Source organism: Coloeus monedula (assembly GCF_965178545.1).
Source record: "Coloeus monedula genome assembly, chromosome: 17".
In the NCBI taxonomy this organism is placed as follows: Eukaryota; Metazoa; Chordata; class Aves; order Passeriformes; family Corvidae; genus Coloeus; species Coloeus monedula.
This window is the reverse complement of record NC_138797.1, coordinates 3,490,609-3,503,787: the sequence shown is the minus strand read 5'-3', so window position 1 is coordinate 3,503,787 and position 13,179 is coordinate 3,490,609. Positions and strand designations below refer to the sequence as shown.

At 46.0% G+C, this 13,179-nt stretch overlaps 1 protein-coding gene across 1 annotated transcript in view; it reads right to left on the bottom strand.

The window, feature by feature from the left end:
* Positions 1 to 1,807: 1,807 nt before the first annotated feature.
* The window catches only part of PTPRT (protein tyrosine phosphatase receptor type T), a gene marked incomplete at both ends in the record, with an annotated part of 423,019 nt that continues 411,647 nt past the window's right edge, over positions 1,808 to 13,179 (bottom strand). Inside the window, 6 exons of the mRNA XM_082292624.1 lie at positions 1,808 to 1,861; positions 2,561 to 2,696; positions 3,543 to 3,706; positions 5,027 to 5,152; positions 8,957 to 9,088; positions 12,098 to 12,271. Of these exons, the coding sequence (XP_082148750.1) occupies positions 1,808 to 1,861; positions 2,561 to 2,696; positions 3,543 to 3,706; positions 5,027 to 5,152; positions 8,957 to 9,088; positions 12,098 to 12,271 (786 nt within the window). The remainder of the gene's footprint in view (positions 1,862 to 2,560; positions 2,697 to 3,542; positions 3,707 to 5,026; positions 5,153 to 8,956; positions 9,089 to 12,097; positions 12,272 to 13,179) is intronic.

Here is a 13,179-nt window from a genome sequence, read left to right as displayed (position 1 = left end):
ATTTCCATCCCTCCTGGTCAAGGCGAGGGATTGCAGAAAGAATGACCATGGAGCAGAGGTGCCTTTTGGATTCACAGACAGAATTAGCAAAGCATTTTGAACGTCTGGCATGCTCTGTGCCTGGCATGGGCAGGACAGAGCTCACAGCAGACTCCGAGTATTTACCTGAGGGTGGAAAACTACAGGGTGATAAGAAAATTGGAGTTTCCTTAAACTCTTAACTTCAGTCTATCTTTCAGCAAGTCTGAATTTGAAGAAACATACATGCCAGAATCTAATTTACACACAGAGCAACCTCATATCCCTCACCCTCAAGATTAATAAATGGCTAAATTGAAATACTAATTATTGTAAAGTCTTGTTCATTCAATTATATTTTTTTTTCTCCAAGATTACCCCGCAGACCTTAGTGATTAACTACTTCAACATACTTTTTCAGAAAAGCAATTTCTTAGCTGCTAAGACATCAGAATGAGGTCCAGAGCCATGGCAAAACACATCTGGTGTTTGTTTCAGAGAAGGAGACTTGCACAGGCAATTTGCAGAATAAAACAAAAGCTGTTTTGCTTAAGAAGTGAAGTTGCTGTGCTGGGCTAACACTTCTCTTTACAGGTGTCAGATTAGGTTCCTGTGTATGTACATCACCTTTCCTACAGCTCCAATGGGTTACAATTTTGAAGCTAGTAGGGCCTGGAAATAGTGAGGAAATCTTGCCCAAACCCAATTTTAAGAACCTTCAGACTTTAAACTCTTGAGCAGGAGCTTTCTTTGTTGTCTGTTTGCACAGTGCCTAGTTCAGCAGGGTCCTGGCATGACTAGGGGTCCTAAGTTCTACAGCAATACAAATAATAAATAAAAAAGAGTCATAGATAGTATATGAGCAATAATACCTACTTCATACCCTGTTTGTCAGACACACTGCACCCCAGCAAATACTTGGAAAATGCGGTAACGAAGTTACCGAGGTTGCAAGACAAATGCAATTGGTTTGATGCAAATATTTAACCTTCAGGTTCTAGTGGCTGGGAAAGTCCTCAGTGGCTTCACCAGCAGCAAAAGGACACAGACCAGAGGGATGGAACTGGGTCATGCACAGCCCTGGAAGTCGAGCAGAAACTGGGAGGAAACATTTGTGTGGAGGCAGTGAATCCATGAACAGCTTCTCATCTCCACCATCTATTTTCATGCTTAAAGGGACTACACATGGGAAGAGAACCCCAGCTTTTTCTTTCCTTTTTTTTCTTTTTTGTTTTTGTGTCTGTGTTGGCCTTTTCATTTGGAAAAACAAATAAAAGGAAACAGATAAGGTAGACAAATCGTAATGAAACATTTCATGTATCCCCTATGGCTATCTCATTTTTCCCAAATGACTGCTGCATGAAATTAAAAAATTAAAAGGCTGGGATTTGAGAACAAAATTATAAATTAAAAAGGAGACATTTAAAAGAGAATTTCCTAAGGGTTTCATTCCTTCCCCACTCTGCAGCAAGCAGAGCAAAAATACAATCCAAAAGAGGAGAGAAGTCAGAGGGGATTAGAAAGTCCAGTCTTTCAGCCTGTCTCCCATTTTGCTAATTTTTACAGTAGGTTATTTAAGAAGCAGTAGATGTTCTGATAGAAAGCAGGCAGCAGCACACACAGGCATCGCCTCCGCTTCCAGGGAGGTCTCTGCAGCCCCAGTCTCTTGTTCCAGGAAGGAGTTGTTTTCCTTCCCACACTTGTTACTGCCTTCCAGTGCGGGACAGGGGAGAAGCATCCGCCAGAGTTTGGGGTCTGGCACGTCGTGGGGTCCCCTCCCTTGGCTGGGCTAAAAGGAACTCAAGTATTCCAGTGCAACCTCGTATACAAATTTATACTGTTCCTGAAAGAGAGAACACAAAGGAATGGCATCAGGATATGGGTAAATTCCTCAGAGCCCTGTTCTACAAGCAAAAACACCTCCTCCCTCTCTCTTATACCCTTTGGCAGGAGCAGGCAAACACTGATTGTGTTCCTGTGTGATCCTGAGCAAGCATTGCTGGGAGATGGTGCCGTCAATGGAAGAGAAAAGCACTCAAAGAGACAGCCTCAGTCTGGACTATTCATTATTTGCCTCCAGCCCTCAGTGCACGTGTTGCTTCTGAGGCACGGACTCAGTGTGATCGATGGAGATGACTGAATTCAGGACACTTTAATCTCCTGAGCTGCAGGGAGCCAGGCCTGGGGGCTGGACTGTTCTACCTTCCTGGTTTCAAGGCACGTCACAGAACCCAGCACTGGGCTGGACAGGAGGACAAATCCCACTCTTTCCACAGCCATGGTGACAGCTCTGTGGGGTTTGACCTCCTGAGGCAGCTGGGCATGGGACAGTGTGCCCATCACTCTGCCAGGGCATCCCCTCTGCTCAGAAAGAGAAGCAGGAGGATTCACTGAACATGCTAAAACAGGACCAGTTTTAACTCTGATGCCTTCATGTTCTGATTCATTTTGATTCATCCTGAACTAAGCCATGACATTTTCTTACCTATCCTGAAGTGCCTTTCACACAGTGGGTGGGGGAATGAGCAGAAAAAAGCCTCACCAGTGACTCCACCATGTTGGATTTGTTATTCCGTAGCGTTTTCACTATGTGGAACACGTCGATGATATTTTGCTGCTGGATCATTTCACACACGCTGCAGATGGCACAGAAGGTGCCGCTGCGTCCCCCGCCGTTCCTGGGAGCAGGAGAAAAGAGGTGAGGGTGGAGCTGGTGAGGCTGAGGGAAGGAGAGCCCACAGCCCATGGACACTGGGGAAGGTCTTTAATGTAATGACTGGTCATGGATATTCAAGGATTTGTGTGCCTAAAGGGGCTCTGAGAGGCCTGGGGAGTGACTTGGAACAAGGGCATGGAGTGACAGGACAAGGGGCAGTGGCTTCCCACTGCCAGAGGGCAGGGTTAGTTGAATACTGGGAAGGAATTCCTCCCTTTGAAGCTGGGGAGGCCCTGGCACAGGGTGCCCAGAGAAGCTGTGGCTGCCCCTGGACCCCTAGAAGTGTCCAAGGCCAGGGTGGACAGGGCTTGGAGCAACCTGGGACAGTGGCAGGTGTCCACTAGGACTGAGTGGTGCTTGGGCTCCCTTCCAACCCAAACCATTCTGTCAGTTTGTGAAAGTGGAGACCTGTAGACCAGGAGGCAGGGATGGAAGGGCTAAGGGACTCCTGGAGTGGTGGACAGGGAATCTCAAGGACTGCAGTGCTGCAAATCCCTGCTCTGGGCTCACAGCAGCTCTGTGCTCAGAGCTGGGCACGTGGCAGAGCTGCTTCAGCTCTCTCTGGGCTCCAGTCACAGGACCCACAATGTAGCAGAGCTTTTGGAGCTATTTCTCACTGCAATCAGTAAAATCCCTGGGCCAGGATACTATAATGCAGTACAATATTCAACTTGCAGTGTATGATAAATGTACTTTAACTGCATTTTCTCCAGCTGAAGCCTGGCAAGCCACCAGATTTCCAGATCCACAACCAGCTGTCTTCACACAGCACCGCGTGAGGCTGCAGACATTTTCCAGCCCTACTTACAGGCAGTGGACCACAGTGCGCCCGTCTCTGCCGTCGTACTGCTCCTGCCACTTCTCCAGCCTCCTGACCACCTTCAGCAGGGAGCGTTTGGAGGGAGGGGTGTCCCTGTAAGCCGGCCAGCCGATGTACTGCAGGTGCTGCACGATGCGATACCCGTCCTGCGGCTGGAACACAGAGCCTGCTCAGGGTGCTGGACGGGGCAGGGGCACAGGGACGGGGCAGAGCTGGGGCACTGGTGACACAGCATCCTCCCCTCTGCATCTGCACTGTTAGCATTGTCCACTCTGGGTACCTGACACAGTGCAGAAACAAGGGCTGATCCCTGGCCTGGATAACGATTATTACAGAGCCAGGCAGACACCAAGAACATGGGACCCCTGTTTGGTTTCCAGAATAAAGTTTCATCAAAATGCACAAACAGATCAAATATCTCTTTCCTGGTTGCCTGTGCTGTGCCATAAGAAGTAAAGGTGACCCTCAAAAATTCTCTGGGGACTGTGGAGGGAAAGGATCCTCATAAATTTGCTGGCAGTGGCCGTGGTGTTGGACATGGATGAGTGCAGAGAGCTATGAGTGCACAGCACCCACCCTGCCAGCCCTGCATCCACGGGCCAGCTCCATCTGAGAGTCACAGAGCCTTGCTCTGACCAGCTTTATGATCTCCAGGCTCTCACTGGGACACAGGAATGTGCCTAATATCCAACCAATTTATCAATTTCTGTGACTGGACCACAAGGTTCCCTCTGCAGTGCCACAATGGAACTGCTGCCCAGGCTCTGACCATGCAGAGACTGATGTGTTAAACTGCAAGGAGATAAAATTTGTGGAGCCTGCTTCCATTTCTGATTAGAAAAAATGAAAGAGGAACAACAAAGAAAACCTAATCAATCTGGGAAACAACTAATGAGAGAAAAATCCTCTGCTGAAGCCCTTTCCTGCAGCCCTGAAGTCGGATTGCCAAGGCTCAGTGTGCAGATAAACTTTGTTTCTATCATTTCAGCTGTCCTGGGGCTGAGGGACACAGACAAAGAGTTGCTTACAGAAATGGCAGTTGCTTATTTATAGGGAAAGCAGTGGCAATTGGGAATCCCAGTCTAGCCAGTAAACATTGCATCTGTCTTCAGAGATGCTGCCTGGTAGCTGACAGATGGAGAGCTGCTGACACCATCCCAGTTTATTTCCTGCAATACTGATGGCTTTGTATTGGCTACAAAGTGATGAATTGTTCTCAGATACACACAGAAAAATGCTCACCATTTAAATACAGATTTTCAGCTCATATCATCCACTTGCTGCCTTCAGCCAAGAGTCCTTTAGCAATGCAGGCTGATTAAATGTTAATTAAAGGAAGTAGCTGCAGTGGAATTTCGTTCCTAGGTGAGGGATTCTGCATCTCTAAACCACAAGTCTTGGCTCTGCCTCTTCCTCAAGTCAAAATGTATTTTTGAGAATAACCAGGAAATGTGGTATCTCTCCTCTCTTACCCTGGCCATGTTGCAAATCCGGAATATCCGGTTGATGATATCTTCATCAATGTCTGCGGAAACAAACTCCACTTGGATTGGGCCGTAACAACAGGACGTCTTCTCAGGCCAGTACTGCATGCAGAGCTAGGAAATAAACAAAACCAAACAGAAATCTTAATTATGAACATACTCAATCATTCCATTTGGATTTATAACCAGCTCAAAATCCATCACCAATCTTGTATAACGTGGCTTTGTTCAGAGAAGATCTCATTCTAGCTCAGTAAAACATTTTATATCCTGAGTGTGAAGAAAAAAAGAAATATATTTTAGGGCCTGGACTTTTCTTGCTCTTTATTTTTGCATGAACACAATTTGGAACAGATTGAATTCTGGGTCTAGAGGTGCAGAGAAGGTGGCTGACAAATGAAGCTTCTGTGAAGGTAGAGATTGAAAAGGAACATTAGAAGATTAGTGTCTGTAGATAAATTTAACAGGAACCATAAAGATTTGGTAAAAATGAGGAAACAGTTCAGGCACCAAGAAAATTAATCTTAATTCAAACAAACTGGAATTTCTTTTTTTTCTGCAAGATGAACTTTTTATCTTTCTGGCTCTACCAAGTGAGCAGGGGAAGGAGATTGAGTTTCTGGTTTCAGGGTGAACCACAACTGCATCTCTGAAGTTTGTGAAGCAGGCTGGAAGTCTTTTTCTTGTGCTGATATCATTGAGTTGAAAGGACAAAAAACATCCTATGCACACAAATTACAATCTAAGGATTTTAAATCCATCTGGAAATAGATCATGGCGCAAAAATATTTTGCATGAGATCTCATTAGCAGTTTCTGCTAAGATTGTATTTCTTTGTGGGTTTTTTCCTTCCTATTTTCAAGTGTAATTTTGTACAAGTTTTGAAACCCCCAGATGCTCATTTGAACTTGATCTCGAGCTTTTCAAGTTCAATCACTGCCAGCAACAATGTCGAGTGTGCATGCGACTGCATTAATTCTGCACTCCTGTTCTTCCTTTGATCACATAGGATTGAAATTGGGTGGGATATTCACACAATCTTATGCATCTTTGCCCCTGTTGGTTTTTCAAGATTAAGCAAGCCAGCCACGACCACACAAGCAAGTCCTTTGAAGGGATTCTTTACTCTTCATTCAGACTTTCAAGCTGCCTAGTGATCTCCTCTCAAAGCATCTGTCCCACAGGCAGGGAGATGTGAGCCTAGCAGGAGCTTTAGCAAACAACCTCAAGGTGCACTGGAAAGCAGAAAAAGATTAAACCTTCCCTTAGCATGGAAACTTTGCTTCTCCCAGAGCAGGTGAGTGGATGGCCACCTCTCCAAACACACAGGTGTACACACTGCTGAAAACTGGCTGCTGTGTGCTCTGACCTCCACGTGGGTTTATCTGCACCTTTTCCCTGTGCTCAGGGCACAGCCTGGGATCAGGCACTGCTCAACAGGCAGGTGATGACAACATTGTCATGCAGGGACAGGGCAGGCACGGTGCCAAGTCCCCCTCCAGAAAATGCATCTCCACAATGGATCTGATGATCTGCTGGAGGGCAGGAAGGATCTGCAGAGGGATCTGGATTGATGGGCTGAGGCCACTGTCATGAGGCTCAATCACACAGTGGTTGTGTGAAGGGCAACAGAGCTGGGGGAGGGGCTGGAGCACCAGGAGAGGCTGAGGGAGCTGGGAAAGGGGCTCAGGCTGGAGCAAAGGAGGCTCAGGGGGGACCTTGTGGCTCTGCCCAAGTCCCTGACAGGAGGGGGCAGCCGGGGGGGTCGGGCTCTGCTCCCAGGGAACAGGGACAGGAGGAGAGGGAACGGCCTCAAGTTGTGCCAGGGGAGGCTTAGACTGGATACTGGGAAAATTTCTCCACTGAAAGGGTGGTCAGGCATTGGAACAGGCTGCCCAGGGCAGTGGTGGAGCCACCATCCCTGGAAGGATTTAAAAGACATGTAGATGTGGCGCTTGGAGACATGGGTTAGTGGTGAATTTGGCAGTGCTGAGATAACTCCATTGAGGTTGGACTCAATGATCTTAGAGGTCTTTTCCACACCAAATGATTCTATGATATCAAGCTGCCACACCTGGTCTTGGTAGCTCATACAATACAAACTTTAAAATCCTCCTTAACTTCCAGTGCCACCTGGGTGTTCTGGCATTGGCTGCACTCCCGAGGGAGGTGAAACCGTGCTACAGAAACTGTCAAAGTGACTTCATGCACTGCCAAATCCCCTTTCCTGTGCCTACAGACCACGTCATAACAGCAAAACTTTGCTAGGAAAAAAAATAAGCTTTGTGTAGAAAGATAGAAGAATAACACTGGCTGAGGCTGAAAGGTTTGTGTTTTCCAAGAACCAAGTGTGAGAAAGTGTGTCATTTCCAGAAAAAGCTGGGTTTGGCTTTGAAGTGTCAGGAAAAAAAGATGAAATTTGTCTCTGGATTGAATGCCAAGATGCAGAATCAAGGAGGGTGGATGGAAGAGGGAAACAGAAGATCCAGAGGATCTCTGGTTGCTCACAGAGAGGTGGGGCTCTGCAGGGCATCAGGAGAGCCCAGTGCTGAGCAGAGCTCTCCCTGCAGCTGAAATGGAATCCCACAGAGTTCCCCCTGATGGGACATCCCCTTAAGGACTGGGGCAGTTGGTTTCTCCATCACCATCCAAAAAAGAGACCAGTAATTTCACTGCCTCCATGTGTGGTAAGACTGGGAAGAGACAAGTGAAAAATGAATCCATGAAGTACCAACTGCTTGAGGGTTCCTCTCTTCTCGTAGAACAAGTGCTGTAATGGGTGAATTAGCCGTGCCAAATGTACTCTCCACACAAATTGCATGATTGTGCCTTTTTGAAAGCTGTTATCCTCTGCCACTCATCAGCAAGTTGGCTGGAGACACCAGGGCAGAAGGAATGGCAAAAGCTCCTCCCTGGCAAGCTCAAATCCTGAAAATCATGGTGTGGCCAGTAGCCAAAACCCAACTTAGATGTGGAAATAAAAAGAAAGAAAAAAAAAAAAGATACAAAGCACTATGTTCTTGTCAAACTGTGCAAAGCACATTTCTCAGTATTACAGAATTGTGCCGGAAATCTCAGGGGAAAGATCCTTCAAATTATTTCAGCTCTCTTGGTTTTATTCTTCTGGAAATGCTCTGTGAAAAAGGCAAGTGTGAAGCACACTGGGGCTGTGGTAGGGAGCGTTTTCCTGAACCAAACTCAGACAAAAACGTGAAAGGGAAAAAAGTGGGTTTGGGAGGGAAATTTTGGGCTGGAAACGCAAAGTAATTCTGTAATATATAACGTATTTATATAAAACTTTTTAATACTTTCAAATATATCTATTTTATATAATTTTATATCAAAGTATTTATATAATAAGCAGAGAGACCTTATAGCAACTTTCCAGTACATAAAAGCGGGTTACAGGAAGGCTGGAGGGGGACTTTTCAGAAGGATGTGGAGTGATAGGAAAGAGAGGAATAGCATTGAGCTGAAGGAGGGCAGAGTTAGATGGGATATCGGGAAAAAATTCTTCCCTGTGAGGGTGGTGAGGCCCTGGCACAGGGTGCCCAGAGAAGCTGTGGCTGTCCCTGGATCCCTGGAAGTGTCCAAGGCCAGGTTGGACGGGGCTTGGAGCAGCCTGGGCTAGTGGAAGGTGTCCCGGCCCATGGCAGGGGGTGGAATGAGATGAACTTTAAGGTCTCTTCCCATCCAAACCCTTCTGTGATCCCTTTTAATTGCAACAAGAATTAGCTTACAAAGAGCCAGGCATGTGGATTTATTCTCCATTTAAACCCCAAACATCACCTTTTACTTTCCAGCTTCCCCTCATTTATTTATTGGGGTGGGAGGGCCAAAGAAAATGGCAGCAGGAACTCTCTGAAACCCCCTGGATTTGAGAAGGAAGTGACATGCCAGGAATGAAGAGTCACTCACCTGTGCTGCATCCATCTCGTTGAGCATCACCACGGAGGAGCAGTTGTAGTCAAACACCAGCCTCCAGAAGTCTGCGATGGTGTTGGGCAAAGGGTGCTGGGTGACAATGAAGGCAGCAGGTTGCTTGTGGCTCTAACAAAAGAATAAGATGAGTTAAAAAAAAAAAAAAAAAAATTCAATCAACTTTTATTCAAAGGAATATTATACCCGGGAGGCTGTGGGGAGGCAATCTGAGCCATTTAACCAGATTATACAAATCACACATCCTGCTCCTTGTTATCGCTCCGCAATGAATGAACGCCTCGTAATGGGATTCCTTTGCTCCCAATGAAGACATTTCATTAAAGAAGTGTCACAAGAGCAGAGATTACCCAAATCAATTATTTATATTTTGAGACACAGCAAATAATGCTAATTCTGCTATTACTACTACTATCAGTAATATTAATAATTGGAAGGAAAACAGCTGGAAGCAAATGCTCTCCTTTATGCTGTGGTAGCCTCGAGGATCTCCAGAAGGGATTAGCCCAGTCTGCTGTGGCTGCCTGGGGGTGCAGTGTGACAGAGGTGGCACACTTGGATCCCAGCCATCCTTTATGAGCTCGTGGGGCAGCATTCAGAGCCTGTGACATTGGCATTTAATTTCTGATATCATTCTTTCACCTCAGAAAGGCCCCCTGGCCTCAGCCTCCCTAAGAATGAAGGGGTGGAGCTGTGCTCCCAGCCTCTGTGGGGCTGAGTTAATGAATGTTTGTGAGGCTCTCAGGGATGAAAGGCCACAAGCTGAAAACTTTATCGTTCTCCAACCACGGCAGGCAAGGCTTAAATGAGCCTGGAAACTGCACAGTCCTTTGTGCTGTACATCTGTGAAGCAGACTTGAATCAAAAGGCACACTAATTCTGGGGTAAAAATACAAAAGAGCACAAAAATCCCTCCAACAGAATAAAATTCTGGATTTAAAGTGAAGAAAGAAATAAAATCCTGAAGCATTAAGCTGCCCATCGTGGGGGTTTGCCTTTTCTCCTCCACGTGAGGCAGATGTGGGTGGAAGTGCTGGGCAGGCCATGCTGGGAAAAAGGTGCTTGTGAGTGTGCACATGCGAGGAGGGTGATGGGACATGACACAGAGAGAAGGAAAAGGAAACAATTTATTGGGAATTATAGTCTGGAATGGACTTCTCTCTTTTTCTCCACTCTGCATCTCACATCTAGAAACACCAGTATGGATCAAAAGCTGTGAAGTACCAGACCAGCGGTGGCAACAGAGTGGCAAATAAAACAGTGAGGTTTATCTCTTAATTAAACACCAGAGTGTTCCTGCTATGGTTTTTTCATGGTGTGCCAGCAGCAAAATGCAAACCTGCCTAAACCCTTGGCTGAAGGGCACAAGTGCTTGTGGGGTTTGCCATTAGGAGAAAAAAGAAACCTTCCCCAGATATTTAATACAGGGGAGGAACCAGGTTCACTGTCCCATTTCAAAGGGAAGGTGACACACAGGTGTGAATTACTCATGCAAGAGAACATGTGTGGGATTACGGGGGAATGATGATGTCAGGGACACATGGAATCATGTTTTTCTCCAAACCCCATGGATTAAATACAAATCTATCATCACTTCTACATGGCTTGACTCACAATGTGCCTTTAATCTCATTTTTTGCATTCCATTGTTTTAGGGGAAGGTGAGGGACAGTTTTGCTCCATTCAAGGCAATATGGGATGGAGGGTGTCCTCTAAGGGTCCATGGTCAGTACAAGACTTCACACATGAAGTTACCAGGGAAAAAAAAGAATTTGCAAGGTCTGTTCTCAGCAAGAACAGCTACGAAAATGTAGGATTTTAGCTGTTCCCTTGTGATTATTTTTGCCCCCAAAGTTCCTGATTCCTCTATGGAAAGAAAGAGAAAAGCCAGAGAACATGAGAGTAGCTGAATTTCAATGGAAGGTGAAAAATTGCTTTGTACTTAAAAAAATTAATCCACTGGAATTTTGTGGGGAAGGATACAAATATTAGCAAAGTGATTTGAGGCAATGAGGGCTGAAATGTACAAACATTCCCAATCCCTAAGAAAGCAAAGACTGGATTGTGCTTCTGCAGATGTGCAAAAGCACTGAACACACTTTAAAAAACAAGTGTCCTCAGGCATGTTTACAATGAAAACATCACAATCTTGCAGAAAAAATCTAAAATAACTTCTGTGACCATTTGACCGAATATCTTAAATGCAACAGCATCGCTGTTTCCCAAAGACTGAAGAACAGACAAAATTAAAAACAGTGACCCTGCTGCTGCTAGGGAAAAAATGAAGGTTTTTCACCCTGGATCACATTTATACATACTCCAAGTGCAATAATTAGTGGCTTTAAAGACATCTGTGTCCAAAGGCACCACAGCAAAAAGAAGCCATCAACATAATTCATCCTCCACAAATGACCCATGCTGTGAGATTCCAGGCTATAAACAAAGCAAGGGAAAATGCCTTTGGACAGGGTCACATCAGCTCAACTCACATCCTTTAGCCTGGAAGGATTTTGCACATCTGATCCCTGCACTCCCACATTCTTAACTTCATTAAGATCAAATCAATCACTCGCTCCACACTGCAAATGATACTTTTTCAAAGAGCTGACCTGGCAAACATTTCTCTTCCCAATGGATACAAAAACCAACTTTTGGGAAGAGCTGTCCCACCACTTCTTCCTGCATCTGCCTTTCTATGATCCAGCCTCAGACTGCACATTGAGGGATGTCTTTGCCAAAAATTTTCCATGGTGTGGTGCAGAACTAAGGGGGTGTGATCACAGAATAACAGAATATAACAGAATAGGCTGGCTTGGAAGGGACCCTCAAGGATCATCAAGTCCAGCTCCTGGCCCTGCACAGCACCATCCCCAAGAGTTCCCAAAAGTATGGTCTGAAAGCTTCTTGAACTCTGTCAGGCTGGTGCTGTAACCACCTCCCAGGGATAATCACAGTCTAGAGGACATATTTTGGTGCTGAGGAGAAAATCCACGTGCTTTGCCTGGTTTGAAGATACCAGACTCAGAAACTACAGCTACGTAAGTTCTTTCCTTCAGATCCATTCTCTCAGAAAAGCATCCTGAGAAGGAATGAAGCGGGTGGGGCCGGAGCAGTGCTTACATCCATGAGTGCAGCATTGATGTAGTTGCTGGACTCGCCATCCACAGAGATGAGGAAGGGCAGGCAGCGGTCCAGGGGCAGCACGTCCATGCAGCGGTTCTTGTCGTGGTTGCGGGGCAGCAGCCCGATGCTGCAATCCTCCGGCCGCACCCGCGGCGTCACGATGTTCAGGGTCTGTGCAGGGGCAGGGAGCAGGGGAAACAAAGACACAAACAGGCTGAGTGCCTCGGAGTTCACTTCCAAGAAGGATGCCGTATGCCCAGTATGTTTGTTTGAAAGGGACTCAGACTGGCAGAGCTTTGGCATCCCAGAGATAAAAAGGAAGGAGCATTAAGAAGCTTGTTGCTGTTCTAACACATTGCATTTTGCAGATTGTCCTGAGGAACTCTTCCAAACGTTGTTAGCTCCAGCAAAAATTGAAAGCACTATACCCCTCCCAAGCATTTCCAGCTCTAAACCCCCAGAGCAGCCAGACAACATTTCTGTTCTTTCCTAGAGGCTGGAAATAGGTGTCACAGGTATAAAATGCAGTTTGAGGTGGTGATGGAATGAAACCTCCTCCTGTTTCAACCATCCTTAGGGTGGAAGCACAAATCCTTCTCCCTCTGCAAGGGGGTCCTGTGCAGGTGTACCCTGAGGACCACCCAGGAGGTCAGACTGTGTTCAGAGCCTCTGGTGATCCCTCAAGCTACTGACTTATCTTATGAAAACCTAAGATCAAATGTTGTTTTGAGGTTTTTTAACAGAAAAGTCTATTTGTTTCATACATTATTTAGATTGCTACTTTCCTTTTGAAGTGACACAGAGGATGCTTCACTTACACAGTCATACCCAATCTCTGGGGCCCTGCTTTCAGTCTTTGACTGTTGTCTGTCTTTTCCACAGCTTGACAGACTACGTTTCTTTAAATTTATTTTTGTTTTGTGTTCCCCATTGTGGAGGCCTCCTGACAAACCAGTCCAGCTTGGTCAGCAAGGATCAAAACTCAGAAATCAAAGTGAATGCATCTTAACACCAGTGCTTAAGTGGTGGTAGATCAGTGGCTGTCTGATGTCATTGTATTTTCACTTTTACATCTCCTC